The 12,138-nt window shown below is 51.2% G+C and overlaps 8 protein-coding genes across 8 annotated transcripts; 4 read left to right on the top strand and 4 right to left on the bottom strand.

Moving 5' to 3' along the window:
- The first annotated feature begins 103 nt into the window (after positions 1-103).
- Positions 104-1,470, top strand: BU25DRAFT_2870 (uncharacterized protein). Its single transcript, XM_033699451.1, has 2 exons — positions 104-1,005; positions 1,087-1,470. Exon 1 carries the CDS (start codon positions 254-256, stop codon positions 968-970), a length of 717 nt encoding a protein of 238 aa, XP_033567458.1. The 5' UTR covers positions 104-253; the 3' UTR covers positions 971-1,005; positions 1,087-1,470.
- On the top strand, positions 916-2,120 carry BU25DRAFT_405189 (uncharacterized protein). The gene is made up of 5 exons (XM_033699717.1): positions 916-1,005; positions 1,087-1,209; positions 1,288-1,377; positions 1,431-1,548; positions 1,604-2,120. Exons 2-5 carry the CDS (start codon positions 1,126-1,128, stop codon positions 2,035-2,037), a joined length of 726 nt encoding a protein of 241 aa, XP_033567457.1. The 5' UTR covers positions 916-1,005; positions 1,087-1,125; the 3' UTR covers positions 2,038-2,120.
- A 509-nt stretch (positions 2,121-2,629) lies between these two features.
- On the bottom strand, positions 2,630-4,000 carry BU25DRAFT_464198 (Zn-dependent exopeptidase; the record flags this gene model as incomplete). Its single annotated transcript, XM_033700117.1, has 8 exons — positions 2,630-2,866; positions 2,923-2,997; positions 3,035-3,414; positions 3,460-3,551; positions 3,590-3,666; positions 3,714-3,722; positions 3,753-3,849; positions 3,948-4,000. 8 exons carry the CDS (start codon positions 3,998-4,000, stop codon positions 2,630-2,632), a joined length of 1,020 nt encoding a protein of 339 aa, XP_033567456.1.
- BU25DRAFT_2790 (uncharacterized protein) lies at positions 3,921-4,474 on the bottom strand. Its single transcript, XM_033699450.1, has one exon. It carries the CDS (start codon positions 4,405-4,407, stop codon positions 4,126-4,128), a length of 282 nt encoding a protein of 93 aa, XP_033567455.1. The 5' UTR covers positions 4,408-4,474; the 3' UTR covers positions 3,921-4,125.
- Positions 4,475-4,692: 218 nt separating this feature from the next.
- On the bottom strand, positions 4,693-7,634 carry BU25DRAFT_435818 (uncharacterized protein). Its single transcript, XM_033699987.1, has 3 exons — positions 5,746-7,634; positions 5,309-5,695; positions 4,693-5,259 (listed from the first exon to the last, which is right to left on the bottom strand). The coding sequence occupies exons 1-3, from the start codon at positions 7,451-7,453 to the stop codon at positions 4,913-4,915; spliced, it is 2,442 nt and encodes an 813-aa protein (XP_033567454.1). The 5' UTR covers positions 7,454-7,634; the 3' UTR covers positions 4,693-4,912.
- Positions 7,635-7,704: 70 nt separating this feature from the next.
- Positions 7,705-9,414, bottom strand: BU25DRAFT_486409 (uncharacterized protein; the record flags this gene model as incomplete). Its single annotated transcript, XM_033700158.1, has 3 exons — positions 7,705-8,098; positions 8,144-8,906; positions 8,960-9,414. 3 exons carry the CDS (start codon positions 9,412-9,414, stop codon positions 8,009-8,011), a joined length of 1,308 nt encoding a protein of 435 aa, XP_033567453.1. The 3' UTR covers positions 7,705-8,008.
- A 512-nt stretch (positions 9,415-9,926) lies between these two features.
- BU25DRAFT_328258 (uncharacterized protein) lies at positions 9,927-10,283 on the top strand (the record flags this gene model as incomplete). Its single annotated transcript, XM_033699514.1, has 1 exon — positions 9,927-10,283. A coding segment is annotated over one exon (357 nt), but the record flags the coding sequence as incomplete, so codon positions are not given.
- Positions 10,284-10,756: 473 nt separating this feature from the next.
- On the top strand, positions 10,757-11,366 carry BU25DRAFT_405184 (uncharacterized protein). The gene has a single exon (XM_033699716.1). The coding sequence runs from the start codon at positions 10,778-10,780 to the stop codon at positions 11,111-11,113; it is 336 nt and encodes a 111-aa protein (XP_033567451.1). The 5' UTR covers positions 10,757-10,777; the 3' UTR covers positions 11,114-11,366.
- The last annotated feature ends 772 nt before the right edge of the window (positions 11,367-12,138 follow it).

The following is a 12,138-nucleotide window of genomic DNA, read 5'->3' as shown; positions in this document are numbered from 1 at the left end:
TGGTTCTTTTGGGAAGCTTACTAGCCGTTCTCGGTTACTGGCCACAATATCCGCTGCTGCCCGGCTACAGGGCTGTTAAGCCGAACCCCACATTCACTTCAAATGATATCAGACCGGTTTATGAGATAATTCATGAACGAGACACCAGAAACCTCGCTATCAATTTTCGACTTCCAGACAGAAAACTTGAATTTCCGAGCTTCGTAGCCTTACATCAAGCCCACGGCTTCGCCACTCCTAGATACCGGTCACAATGGTTGTTGATACAATCAACACGTTGTCAGCAAACGATGCCCGCATCTTGAACGCACTTTTCGATCCAGAAACACTCCCATCATCTGTTGCGAAGTCAAAAGACGCATCTGCCATAAACACTACATTACCGCCACACCCTACCATCTCCTCATCACAACTATCCATTCTCGAAACACAACAAAACGACATCGTCCGACACACATCGAGCGACTCCAGTCTTGAGACAATCGATTCAGAGATAGGGAACCTCAACAACATCATTGCATCACATCCGATATACCCAAGCGCCTTCGTCAACCGCGCAATGTTACGGAGGATAAGAGTCGAAGCATCACTACCAAGCGAAGGCAACATCTTCTCTGCACCGGAATCAGATATCGAAGCACTGTTCACAGACCTAGCACGTGCCATCCACCTCTCGCTACCCACATCTTCGCCAACAGCCCCTGTATCCGCATACCAGGCGCGCATGTTACGGACAGCGTACTCGCATCGCGCCTTCTTGTACTTGAAAGCAAGCGAGACGGGAACAGAACTAAAAGGACTAGGAAAAAGCGAATTGGAAGAGTTGGCGTCGAAGGACTTTGCGGCTGCTGCACGGTACGGCGACGAGGCTGCGAGGGAGATGAGTGTGAGGACGAATCCATATGCGAAGATGTGTGGAGCGATTGTGAAGAACGCGTTGAGAGAAGAGAGGAAGGGTGAGATGACGTAGCTTGAAAACTCGCAGCTTATTGCTGGATTAGGAAGGTAGGACGTGCCCCCGCATGGGAAGTGCTAGCTCCGAATACATCATACAATGTCGACTGCATCTGATACTACGCTTCTTAGGCCTAATTCTTATCCACACCAGTGATACGCATACACATAATGACAAAACCATGTCCTGTCATTTTCTGTTCACTGTGCGGTCGCGAGCATCGTGCTCCGCCCGAAAACCTAAATTACGGGACGGTCAGTGACGCTCTACAAGTCCTGGATTCAAAAAGGTCAAGACAAGAGTGCCATGCGCAAGCAGCTGATTTGAAACAGAAAGATCATCCCAGATCATGGTGTCCACTGCCAGAGCACCTTTCAAAGTCGACAGCACTAATCGTTGATCATAACGCCATCAACCGAAAAGTGATATATTTCCTTTCGTCCTGACATGTTGGAGACTGACTTTCATTTGGCAGATATTTTCGAGATGGCTCGAGAAGTTCGACATACCTAGTGACCAGGCGACAAGGCCGGATCAGGGACTATACATGTATCAGAGCGACCCTATGAAGTACGACATAGTATGTGTAGATCGTAGGTCCACGCTCCACCAACATCGCTTTGCGCATGCTGACATCAGACTTCAAAGCTATGCCGTCACGTACAGTGACTGGTCTAGCTGTCTTGCACATGATCCGCTCTTTCGAGCGCACGAACAACGTACCACCATGTTTCCTCATCTGCACGAACAACTCCAGGACGATGGACATGGGTCGCATCAGCGTTCAGACTGTTATGGACCATGGTGTAGATTGGATTGCACCGTGGCATGGTCTTCGTCTGCCTCTACATGATGCGCTAGCAGGGATAAAGGAGCGGTCTGCCTGGCTTGATAGACCAGATGTTATGACAAAAGTATGGATACCTGAGATTTTGACAGATCATGAAGCTGCTCGGTATCCGAAGGATTATCCTGAGAAATTTGAAGACGAGAACCGTTTCGTACGGTGGCCGATTCCTGCGTCATTGAAGGGGTCTACGGTGCTGATCGTAGCCAATTACTCAGGGGTGAGCAATTCTTAGTCGTTTCGGGTATTTCGTTGATTTTATTAGCACCTTGAGAACGTTACGCATTTTCTGGGGTTCTCTAGCCAAACAGTATCCACAGGTGAAGAGGCACTCTGCAAATTCAAGGAGGATGTGAACAAGTTTAGGGTCGTTCTTCTACGTGAGTCATGCTCACTCAGGAATATTAATACTGACTACCCCAGTCACAGTTGCTGGGTCGAATATCAATGCTGCGACCGCAGCTCGATCAATCCGCAACTTCGAGCGAGAAAATGCACTTCCTCATTGCCTGATTATTGGAAATGACCGGGCAGATGCGATGGACAACCTCGACTTTGACTGCTTCGTGGGAGAGCTAGCGGGGCTAGAAGCTTTGCATACCGCTCTGAACTGGCTCAGGAAATGAGGTCGGAGCGACTCAACGGCCTACCTTATGGAGATATCGAGGAAATGATACGTAAGCAAGCACGAGCAGATTGGGAACGTCCAATTGTTTCATAACATCGTTGTCGCATTGCTATAGCTCAGTTCTCATACCACACACTCAAAACGGCTCTGGGTATCTTAACTCAACAACTCCGCCCATGATGCATGCAAATGGGCATTTTTAGTTGCTCTTGCTGAAGCCAAGTTCATACAGAAAGCCGAGCACGAGCTGTCCATGCTGAAGGACGTGCTTAGGATCAATGTGCTCGATAGTATCGTTCGCTGTGTGGATGTGAAGATTGCGGCACTCAAACGCAGCTTCGAAGATGAAGGAAGCAGGGTATCCGTTTCTCGTAGCAGAGCCGTGGTCAGAACAAGCATAGCCACAGACGCTGTTGACGCGTTCAATGTCGATATACTGTGGTACTGGTCAGTCTTTCTTTGCTCGAACACAGCAAAGAGAGCTCAGCCTACCTCGTCGATGATACGGCCGATGTACTCATTCAGAGTTGGATCAGTGAAGTCAGTAATTAGACCGAAGCTTTCAGGCTTGCCAGCATCGAGTGTGGCCCTTGGTATAGCCAACCATATCCTGGTTCAGCATAGCCCGTACGTCCCTCCCGGCGTTGGCATACTGAGTGAAGATGTCCTGGCTACCTCGCAGACCGCCCTCCTCGACAGCATACCAGTGGAACTCGATGGTGTTCTGCAGCTTGCTTAGCCCAAAGTCTTTGTCAGACAGAAGCACACGGAGTGACTCGAGTAGCAGGAAAGAGCCCGAAGCGTTGTCGTCCACACCTGGTGCTCTAGCTTCCAGACGGTTTGCGCCGTTTACGGAGTCCAGGTGGGCACCGACGATGACCATCTCGTTGCTTCGCCCCGGCACCGTGACAACGATGGACTTCTGGGGCCAGAGTACGTGCGGGAAGGCATTGGCGGTTACGCCCTGCTTCTTCGACTTCAGTACTATATCCTAGATCTGGGAGAGGAGCCATTCGGTCGCTTGAGTACCCGTGACGGTTTCGGAGAAGCGCGTATGGTAAGTTGCATACTTCTCGAGGTTGTTCCTGATGTTGTCCCATTTGAGCTTAGGGAACAGACGTCTGATGTTTTCTTCGTATTTGAACTTGGATGGGTGTACGGAGCAGGGACCTTGACGGCTTTGATTTCGGTGTTGAACCCTGTGATATCCAAGAAGTGGCTTCCACAACCTCCGCTCTACCTTGATCAGCGATGTAGGAGCTATGATTAGTTCGGAGTCTTACAGAGGACAGCTCCCATCATTCTTCCTCAGTAATCTGCACAGTCTGACCGGGCGCAGTCTCGATAGTGAATAGAGTTCGGGGCTGGACTTGCTTTGGCCCCGCAATGACAACAGGCGGTGGCCATGAGAGCGATGGCCTTCATGTTGAGGATGCAAGTTAAGACTGATCCCTGAAGAACACCTAAGGTGGGAGGTACGAGGAAATGTGCTCGCAGCCACGCCCCGATATAAATACCGGCAATTGGTCCGTCGTGGATAGCAACACGGCCATGCAGTCAGCAGATCCATCGCGTAATATCATGCTATGTGTTGTATGTTGTAGCGGCAGACGGTGCCGCTGTAGAATACTAATAGCTACGGTAAACGATAACGTAGGGCTATTGCGTTGATGGAATACTGCGCTGAATTGCTATCTAGCTAGGAGAAGACGATATATACTGTCCCTGGAACGTGCTAGTCCATAACAGTCCAACCAGGGGTAACTGGGTCCTGTACGGACCGATTGATACCGTGACATATGTAAGTAGCGAGGTTGATAATACCAAGACCAGGAACACATCAAAAGCACCAATGAGTAGTATGAAACAGTCCGGAGTAGGTCTCGGCGTTCTTGTCCCTGCGGAGCGCACGGCGGATTCTCTTGTCGACTGCCTAATATGATTTAGTCTTTGATTAAGGTCGTTAACAGCGAGCATGTATGAGTCTGTTGCTAGATGCAACTATCTGACGGCTGCTTGTGGGATCACATGGTGGATAAATGCCATGTTGGCTTTCCTGTACAGGCAAAGGAGTAGAAAAGGCCGCGGAGTCATGACGTGGAAAGCCATCTGGCTCAAATCGCGCTACGGACGCGCTAATCAGTCACATATCGCGTTCAGACTCACCACCATCCATCACAATTCCCATGTCATCTTGAACGGATGTTAGTCTCTCTTGATTTAACTCTTTCCCTAAGCCTTTGTTCGTATCTAATGTATATTGTCCATCTCCGCTTGGACTCAATCCATGCCCGTACTGCAAAAGTTGCTTGATTTCATGCGTGGGCACTGCTGTGCTCTCAAGCCATTCGGATGTAGTTTTGTGAAGATGTAGATCTGGGCGACATGCATCTTCTTGGCTGAAAATTTTAAATCAATTCCTCTTTCTGTACATATCTTTTCCTAATCCAATTGTTATATTCCCAATGCTCCAAGCACATCTCTACATAGGCAAATTCCAAATAAAATCCAACGTCCCGTCATCAAAACTCTGGAAATTCTGCTGATTGTCCAGCCCAAACGGCGCCATCGCCGGATCAAAAGGCAACGCCAACCAGTCATCGTCAGGCATCATACCCGTCACGTCTCCTGCCAGCCCAGCAAGAGCCGACTGACCAGCTTGATTGTTGAGGAAGTCCATGCCTGTGGTGCCGTTGCGTTCGGCGGATGTGGCACGTGAGGGTATCCGAGGTGGACGGGAGGAGACGACGAAGCTGTCACGGAGGCGGGCGACGTGAAGTTCGAGGAGGGTTGCGTAGCGCGAGGCAAGGTGCATGTCGTCAAGTACGCCTGAGAGTTGTCAGTAGATGCAAGGACAGTAGGACCTGAGAGTACTTACTAGCTCGCAATGCGCGGATCGCTGCATTCAAAATATCAAGACTCGACTGCAGCTTTTGATTTCGCGAGCCCAAACTCAGACCTTTGATGAGGTATATTGACGACGTGGTGATCCGCAGGAATATCCGCACAGGCGAGTACCGCAAGGCACCTGACTCTGATAGCTGCACTACCTTCTGCAGGATCTGACAGCTTCCATCAACAACTTCTTGGATAAAGTCATAGTCCCTAGGCTCGAGGTTCATGGGTAGGATATCGTCTTGTGGGACATCGGTGTCAGTCTCGGCAAGTGTGCGTTCGACAACGGCTTGCATTCCGACTGAGTTTGTGTAGATACGGACGTATTGGTATTCGATTGTGAGCATGTCGTGGAGTCCTATCTTCAGTTCTGTACAGAAGTTAGTAGACGCGTCTGTCGGCAAGGAGTTCAGCACTTACTACAAGGGTCTAGATACTTCTTCCTCCACGAAGTTAGCAACGGCTGGAAGTGCTCGAGCAGTCCAATGTATCTTCCTGTGCGTAGCAGGCTCTTGGTTGTCGCTGCGGAAGGGTAGATAGTATCAGACACGGAACGCGCAAGCTTGGTGAGCTCAACCCATGCGCTCATGAACGACTGCCACTGCTCAACAGCACCTGTCGCGGAGTCGACGGGAATCTTCTCCATCAGAGCGTGGTTCAAGCTTTGCGGTATCATCGAAGTGCAACCCAGACGCCACGACAGCTGCTCAAGCAAGACGTAGAGCAGCTTGCGAGCTCGTATTCGCCGTAATGTCAGGAACTCGTGGGTCGAATTAGGATATGACCTCTGGTCCTTGTCAATGCTTGCATTGTCCTCAAACAAGCCCAGCTCCTGGGCCATCGAAAGAGCAGAGCCCATCAACATCCACGACATTCGGTCCGATCGTTTCGCGGGTTCGATTACATCCTCGAGCCATCGACTCGATGTTGTGTCACCTTCCAGAAGCTTAGCGCCTTCGGCTGTCGTGTTGTTGGCGCCGATCATCAGCTCGCAATCCCACCCATCTGCTGCAGTAGGAAAGTGCAATGCGCGGGGATGCCATTCTGAGAGCAGTAGCAGCGCCTCGATCGAACCAATAGTCCGACTTTGTGCTTTTGAAGGCTTGACCTGACCAAGCATGATCTTCATGATGAAGCGCTGGCACTGCTCCCATAGCCGGTCGTGCACAAAGTAGCCTCTTGATGCGCCTCCTACTCCCGGCAAGATATTGTAACGTGATGAGATCATAAGGATGGTGACACACAGAAACGGATCCAGTGCTATTAATGAGTAGTGGTTCTCGTGATGTGAGTAAAAGTCGCCAAGGATTGGTGACAGAGGTGAGCAGTTCTTGAAGAACAAGTCGACATAAGTAACAGCTTCGTGCGCGGAGAACCAGCCCATCTGCACGAACCGACATGAGGTCCATATTTTTAGTGTCTCTGGTGATGGCGTTGACATTTGTACTGGCTGTGCTCGGAACGTGTGAAATGGTGATCCAGCGTCGTATCCACCGGATAGTCCAGACCTCGGCGTCTCGTACGCCTGCGACCCATTCGCTTCTTGGTTTTCGATAGCATTGCGATGGTTTGCGGCTTCAAATAGCAGGTTCAACGCATCGCTGCCACTGGAGACAACGGTCCTCATCACTGAATGAGCAAGATCTGGCTGAGACGACGATACCCGGCGAAGATGAGTCGGTGGCGATAGGATATCAGAGCGATGTGAATGTCCGTTAAGATAAGGACTTTGACTTTGCACAGGAGTGAATCCATGACCCGAGATCGACGACCTTGGGGCTGGCGAGGGTTGGGCAGGTACAGGTACAGGTACGAGGGCGGGTGCAGCAGGTTGAGTCTGAGGTCTCGAGGTCGTCTCCTCTTCCTCTTCTCTTGCCTCTCCAGGCTTCCGTCTCTTTACCCATGAGCGCTCAGACCTGAAGATGCATTCTCGCATCTCTCGTTTGCATCTTTGGCACGGTGGCTTTAGCTCATCACCATCTGGTCCAGTGCCTAGAATGCATTTTGCCTTACGCTGCCGACAATTGATGCATGCCTTGTAGGCGCGCTTAAAGTCCTCAGGGTGGGTCCGCTTTTTACTGGTCGAGTTCGTGTCCTGTGCACCCAGGGCGGCGTTGGAGTCCTGCATTGTGGCTATTCCACAGGCTGGTGGAGTGATGCGCGGATGGCGCAGGAACAAGACTGTTCAGACTGGCGGCCGGAATGACTGGGTTGGGGGAGGGAAGAGTCGATGGGGCCGAGCGCCTGGGCACCGAAGCGTGAACAGCCGAAGCTAGCGGGGCTCTTACTTGCAGAGCGTGCAATTGGGCTGGATGGATGTGAGCTCAATACTAGAGCAACCCGCTCGAATTGAAACATGCAATCATTTCCATTTTGATGATTTACATCGCTCAATTGCGTGCGAAAAATGCATCGCGCGCAGTTCTCCGACGGTTCCCGCTCGTTGTGCCGCTCGTGCGCCGGCTAACAAGGGCAGAGCCGGGTCGGCTTTGGACACTGAGCTCTCGCAAAGGCTTCACTCAACCTTCATCGCGACAAGGCAAAGTTGCAGGAAGATGCATGACAGATTCAATACGCGTATCGCTTATACATTGAGGTCTGCATCGCGTCATGCTGAAAATATGTGTTGCAATAGTGGCGCTTAGGATCCAAGCACAACAGCTATTTAGGGCTCTTCGTGAATTTATCGCGCAGCGCCGCTCTTTGCTTTCTTCCTCGCCTTTCCCTTCAATCTACCAACCTGCTCAGCTCCGTCTCCGTTTAATTCGGCTTCCTGCAAGATGTCAGTGGCGCTCGTATCCTGGAAGAGTTTACTCACTCGAACCTCCCCAATCACGCGTCCTTCATTGCTCTCGTTCTTGTCTGACACCCTCTTCCCTAATTGCTCCATCAGCGCTTCCAACTGTTGTCTGTTATCGAGGTCGAGACGTCGGTTCTGTAGAGCAGAGTCGACATCGCGCCGTTGATCGCCCTCCTTCTGGTTCACAATAAGGATCGTGGGTCTCGACTGCTCAGTCTGCAGCTCTGGCTTCCGCACTGGCTCTGGCTTTCTCGCTGTAGGCGGTGGCGATGGCATGATCGACCTGCGGTTCTTGTTCTTTTGCATTGCGGAGCGCCTCTGGCCGACAGACTTACTCACGACAAGCGAGCTCTCTTTCGCAGCCTTGCTCTTGGCGATGAGTGCCGCGCGCTTCGATGTAGACTCGTCCCTGCGAGTAGAGTCGATCTTTCTTGAGCTACCAACCTTTGCCGCTCCGTCGACCTTAGATGAGCGCTTAAGGCCCTCCTTCTGGACGCGTTCGAGCATCGCTCTGGCCGTGTCTTGGCTATCCGCAGAATCTCCAACAGCGTCTTCAGTACCATTGACCCAAAGTTTCCTGTCAACCTCCACCAGTCTTTCGTGCGTCTCTGCTGGAGCTTGTGCCATAACGAACGGGATGGCTGCAGTGCCCTCGTTGTGGTCATACGACCATTTGGAGAATTGCGTGTCCATGCTCTGCAGCACGTCCTGCGGATAGATGGCATGGTAGTCAGGGTATAATCCCCAGTTGTAAATTTGCTTTTCCTGTGTGGGCTCTTTTCTGTTCAACGTTAGCGCGACAATTAGAGCACGTCTTCAGCAGGATGGGCTTACACATGCGCCAGACCGTCATCTGAAGAACCGTCACTAGTACTTGAGGCCTCTGCCTTGAAACTCAAGGTCGGTGAGGAGATGCCGTACTTTCGCGGTGATGCCTCTTCTGAGCTGGGGGACCGGCTTCTGATCTTCCACTCTACTGAGTCCTCGGAGGAGCTCGCATAGCGCACAGCCTTGTCGCGATGGACCGTTTCATGGGAAACACTGAAGACAGAAGCGTTCAAAACCTGCTCAACGAACTGTACAGGTAGCTTGGGGCGAAATAGTGGCTGATTGGCGTTGTTGCGTGGGCGAGATGTGGACGTTGTGGTGCCATTGAGGATGCTATCCAGTTGCTCTGCATCATCGCTACTGAACTGCGGCGCGCAATCGGTCTGTTGAGGAAAGAGCCGACTAATGTTGGCAGTTGCATCTGCCTCGGTCTCAGAGTAGAAACGTGAGAACTTAGGCATCGTACAGCGAAGCACTAACAAAGTAACAGACAGACTAAAGGAGCGTAGTTGGTCGCGAACCGAGCGAAAGCGAACGTAAGTTGACCGTGGACGGAGTTTGTCGCGTGGCAAGCGTGGAATACTCTGGAAGGGAACGCGAACATTTGTGTGCAGCAAGCCAGTGCAAGGGCCATGTGCGTGCGTCATGCTCATTGGCTGTCCGAACTCGCAGTGAAGTGAAGACAATGGTTGCCCAAGTTCGGTACGATATTTTCGCTCGACTGTGAAACATCGAAGCGCGTGCATCCTTTGTTGCTCGAGATCGCCTCTTGAGCACAACGGTCTCTTTGATCTCAGGGCGATGTGCGAGCCACCCCAAGCAGAAACTTGACAATATGGCTGCTCAGCGCACTTTGCCTTGGCTACAGTCTAGCCTGTCTAGGAAGAACGCCAACAGAAGTGTACAGAGACTGCTCAGGATTTATGGTTCGAATGTGAACTAACATGCTCAGCACCTTCCAATATCGACTTCTACCAGTTCAAAGCACTCGACCTCCCATTCGGCAAAAGACAGTCTCGAACTTATTCCAGTCGGTATCTCCACAGACAGCAATGTCGGTAAATCAGCGAGCCTACTCGGTACGATATCTTCAGCGCTCAAGCAACAGTCCCAGTCAGCGACGACTGAGGTGAACACATGTTGCCCATGTGTGCAATCCGTCATCAAGCGCTCGGCGTCCAGCGAGTTACTCAAGATTGATAACCTCAACAACTACATGACGGCATGTGCAGAGTACAATCGAGGTGTAGAAGCAGAGTGGACGGAGGATCATTTGTTGGCTGTGATCGCTAAATGGAGAGCCCTGGACACGGAGGATGAGGGGAAATGAGAGGACACCACAAAGACACATCGAAGACAAAGCATGCCTGTAATCTCCAGGCATCGTCACTTGTGCGGCCAACACCAACCACGTTCTCACACTTGCGCTTACTCTCCTATGCCCTACGCCTAGTGACTCCGATGCAAGTTCATGTAGGCCTTTCCATAACATTCATAACTCGGTGCAGACCCGTGGTTGACTGCTGATACGCGTTGTATCTCATTGGTCGCAACGTATGGATCACTGGATACGTACCATGGTCGCGTCTACACCTTCAGAATATCAGCCACGAATTTTGGCACGAAATAAATTGACTTCTTCAACTCAACCATATATAGCCTTGGCAACAGATGCGGCTTCGAGTCGCTCTCATCTTCCTCAAACAATCACCAGAAGATCGACCAAACACCCTGCACGGCTATTCTGCAACAACCTCGGGCTGCCTAAGCTCCCTGTGCAACTGCGCAGCATACTACATGATTACCTGCATCCCCATCGCTTTCATGCTTGTCGAGGGCCATAGCGATTGGGTCAACTCTGTAGCCTTCTCGCACGGCTCGACCCGGCTGGCGTCGGCGTCATACGACGAGACCGTCAAGGTGTGGGATGCGAGCAGCGGCGAACGTCTGCAGACCCTCAACGTCGGCAGGCCTCTTAACAGCCTATCCTTCGATTCCACCAGCTTGTTTCTTCACACTGAGATAGGTACCATCGCCATATACAGCTCAAGAAATTCTAGCGAGGTAGCTATCGTGGACCTTGAGTGCCCTATGTATCTAGGCATAAGCCACAACTCCAATCGCACATGGATCCAGCATGATGGCAGGAACGTGCTGTGAATACCATCAGAGTATCGACCGTCATGATCTGCGGCGTGCGGAAGAACGGTTGGTATAGGCGTTGGGTCTGGCAGAGTCTGGATCTGCAGCGTTGACCTACAAACACACATCTGTTGGTAGCAAAATATAGACAAGAGCTAGTGTTCTCTCGTGTGCATTGATTGTCTATGACTCTGCTTTTTTGAGACAAACAAGGATGCACATAAGCACATGATTTGCATATCATCGTATGGAAGCTTGCAGGGTTTTGAGGGAAATGGCTGTTGCCAAGTTATGCCTTGATGGACTTTATATTCTAAATTCTTGCTGCTTCTGGTGCTGCGCTTAGCACGCAAGGATATGCAGGAGATGTGGGGGAAATACACAGGGGCACGCATAAGACCACACATCGAGCACGTGGTCGTGAATGCTTTGGAAAAGCCGCCACCCTGCGCCACAGCTCGTCTCAGCGGCCGATCTGCGGTGAGTATAGCATCGAATTCAGTGCGATATCTTACGACAGCATATCAGCACGCTAATGCAGGCCCCTGCATGGCAAGCAAAGCTAGCATATCCCGATTCACTGGGTCACTTTTTGCGATCTTTGCGCCTGACCGGCGAACCTGCCGGACTGCACACTTCTTTGGTCAAAAGAGCTTCTGGTCTTCCTTGACTTCGCTTTCTACCAGACCCTCCAAATCTTGCAGAGATTGCTTAGGTCGCGAATGGACAAGGGGTAATCCACGAAGGGTCGATTGACGGCGTTGACAAAACGATCGACAGCTGTGCCCAACATGGCAGCAATCGTTGCCGGAGGCTGACAGGCTGGTGGAGAGTTGACTGAAGAATATTTGATGTCCATTACAGGTCTGTAAAGAAGCGAACAAGAGATGGCGATGCTCCAGAGTACGTTATTAATCTTATGTCATGGGGTCTTGAACCAGTTTGCTGTGCTGTATCACATCCGGACTGTCGATACAGAGGTACCAGTCTCTCTGCGAGAGTGCGGGCTCTCGCCAAATCGCCATTCGCAATAGGAATTTGAA

This window comes from Macroventuria anomochaeta (assembly GCF_010093625.1).
Source record: "Macroventuria anomochaeta strain CBS 525.71 unplaced genomic scaffold BU25scaffold_1, whole genome shotgun sequence".
In the NCBI taxonomy this organism is placed as follows: domain Eukaryota; kingdom Fungi; phylum Ascomycota; class Dothideomycetes; order Pleosporales; family Didymellaceae; genus Macroventuria; species Macroventuria anomochaeta.
The sequence above is the reverse complement of the archived record's forward strand: the minus strand, read 5'-3'. Positions and strand labels throughout refer to the sequence as shown.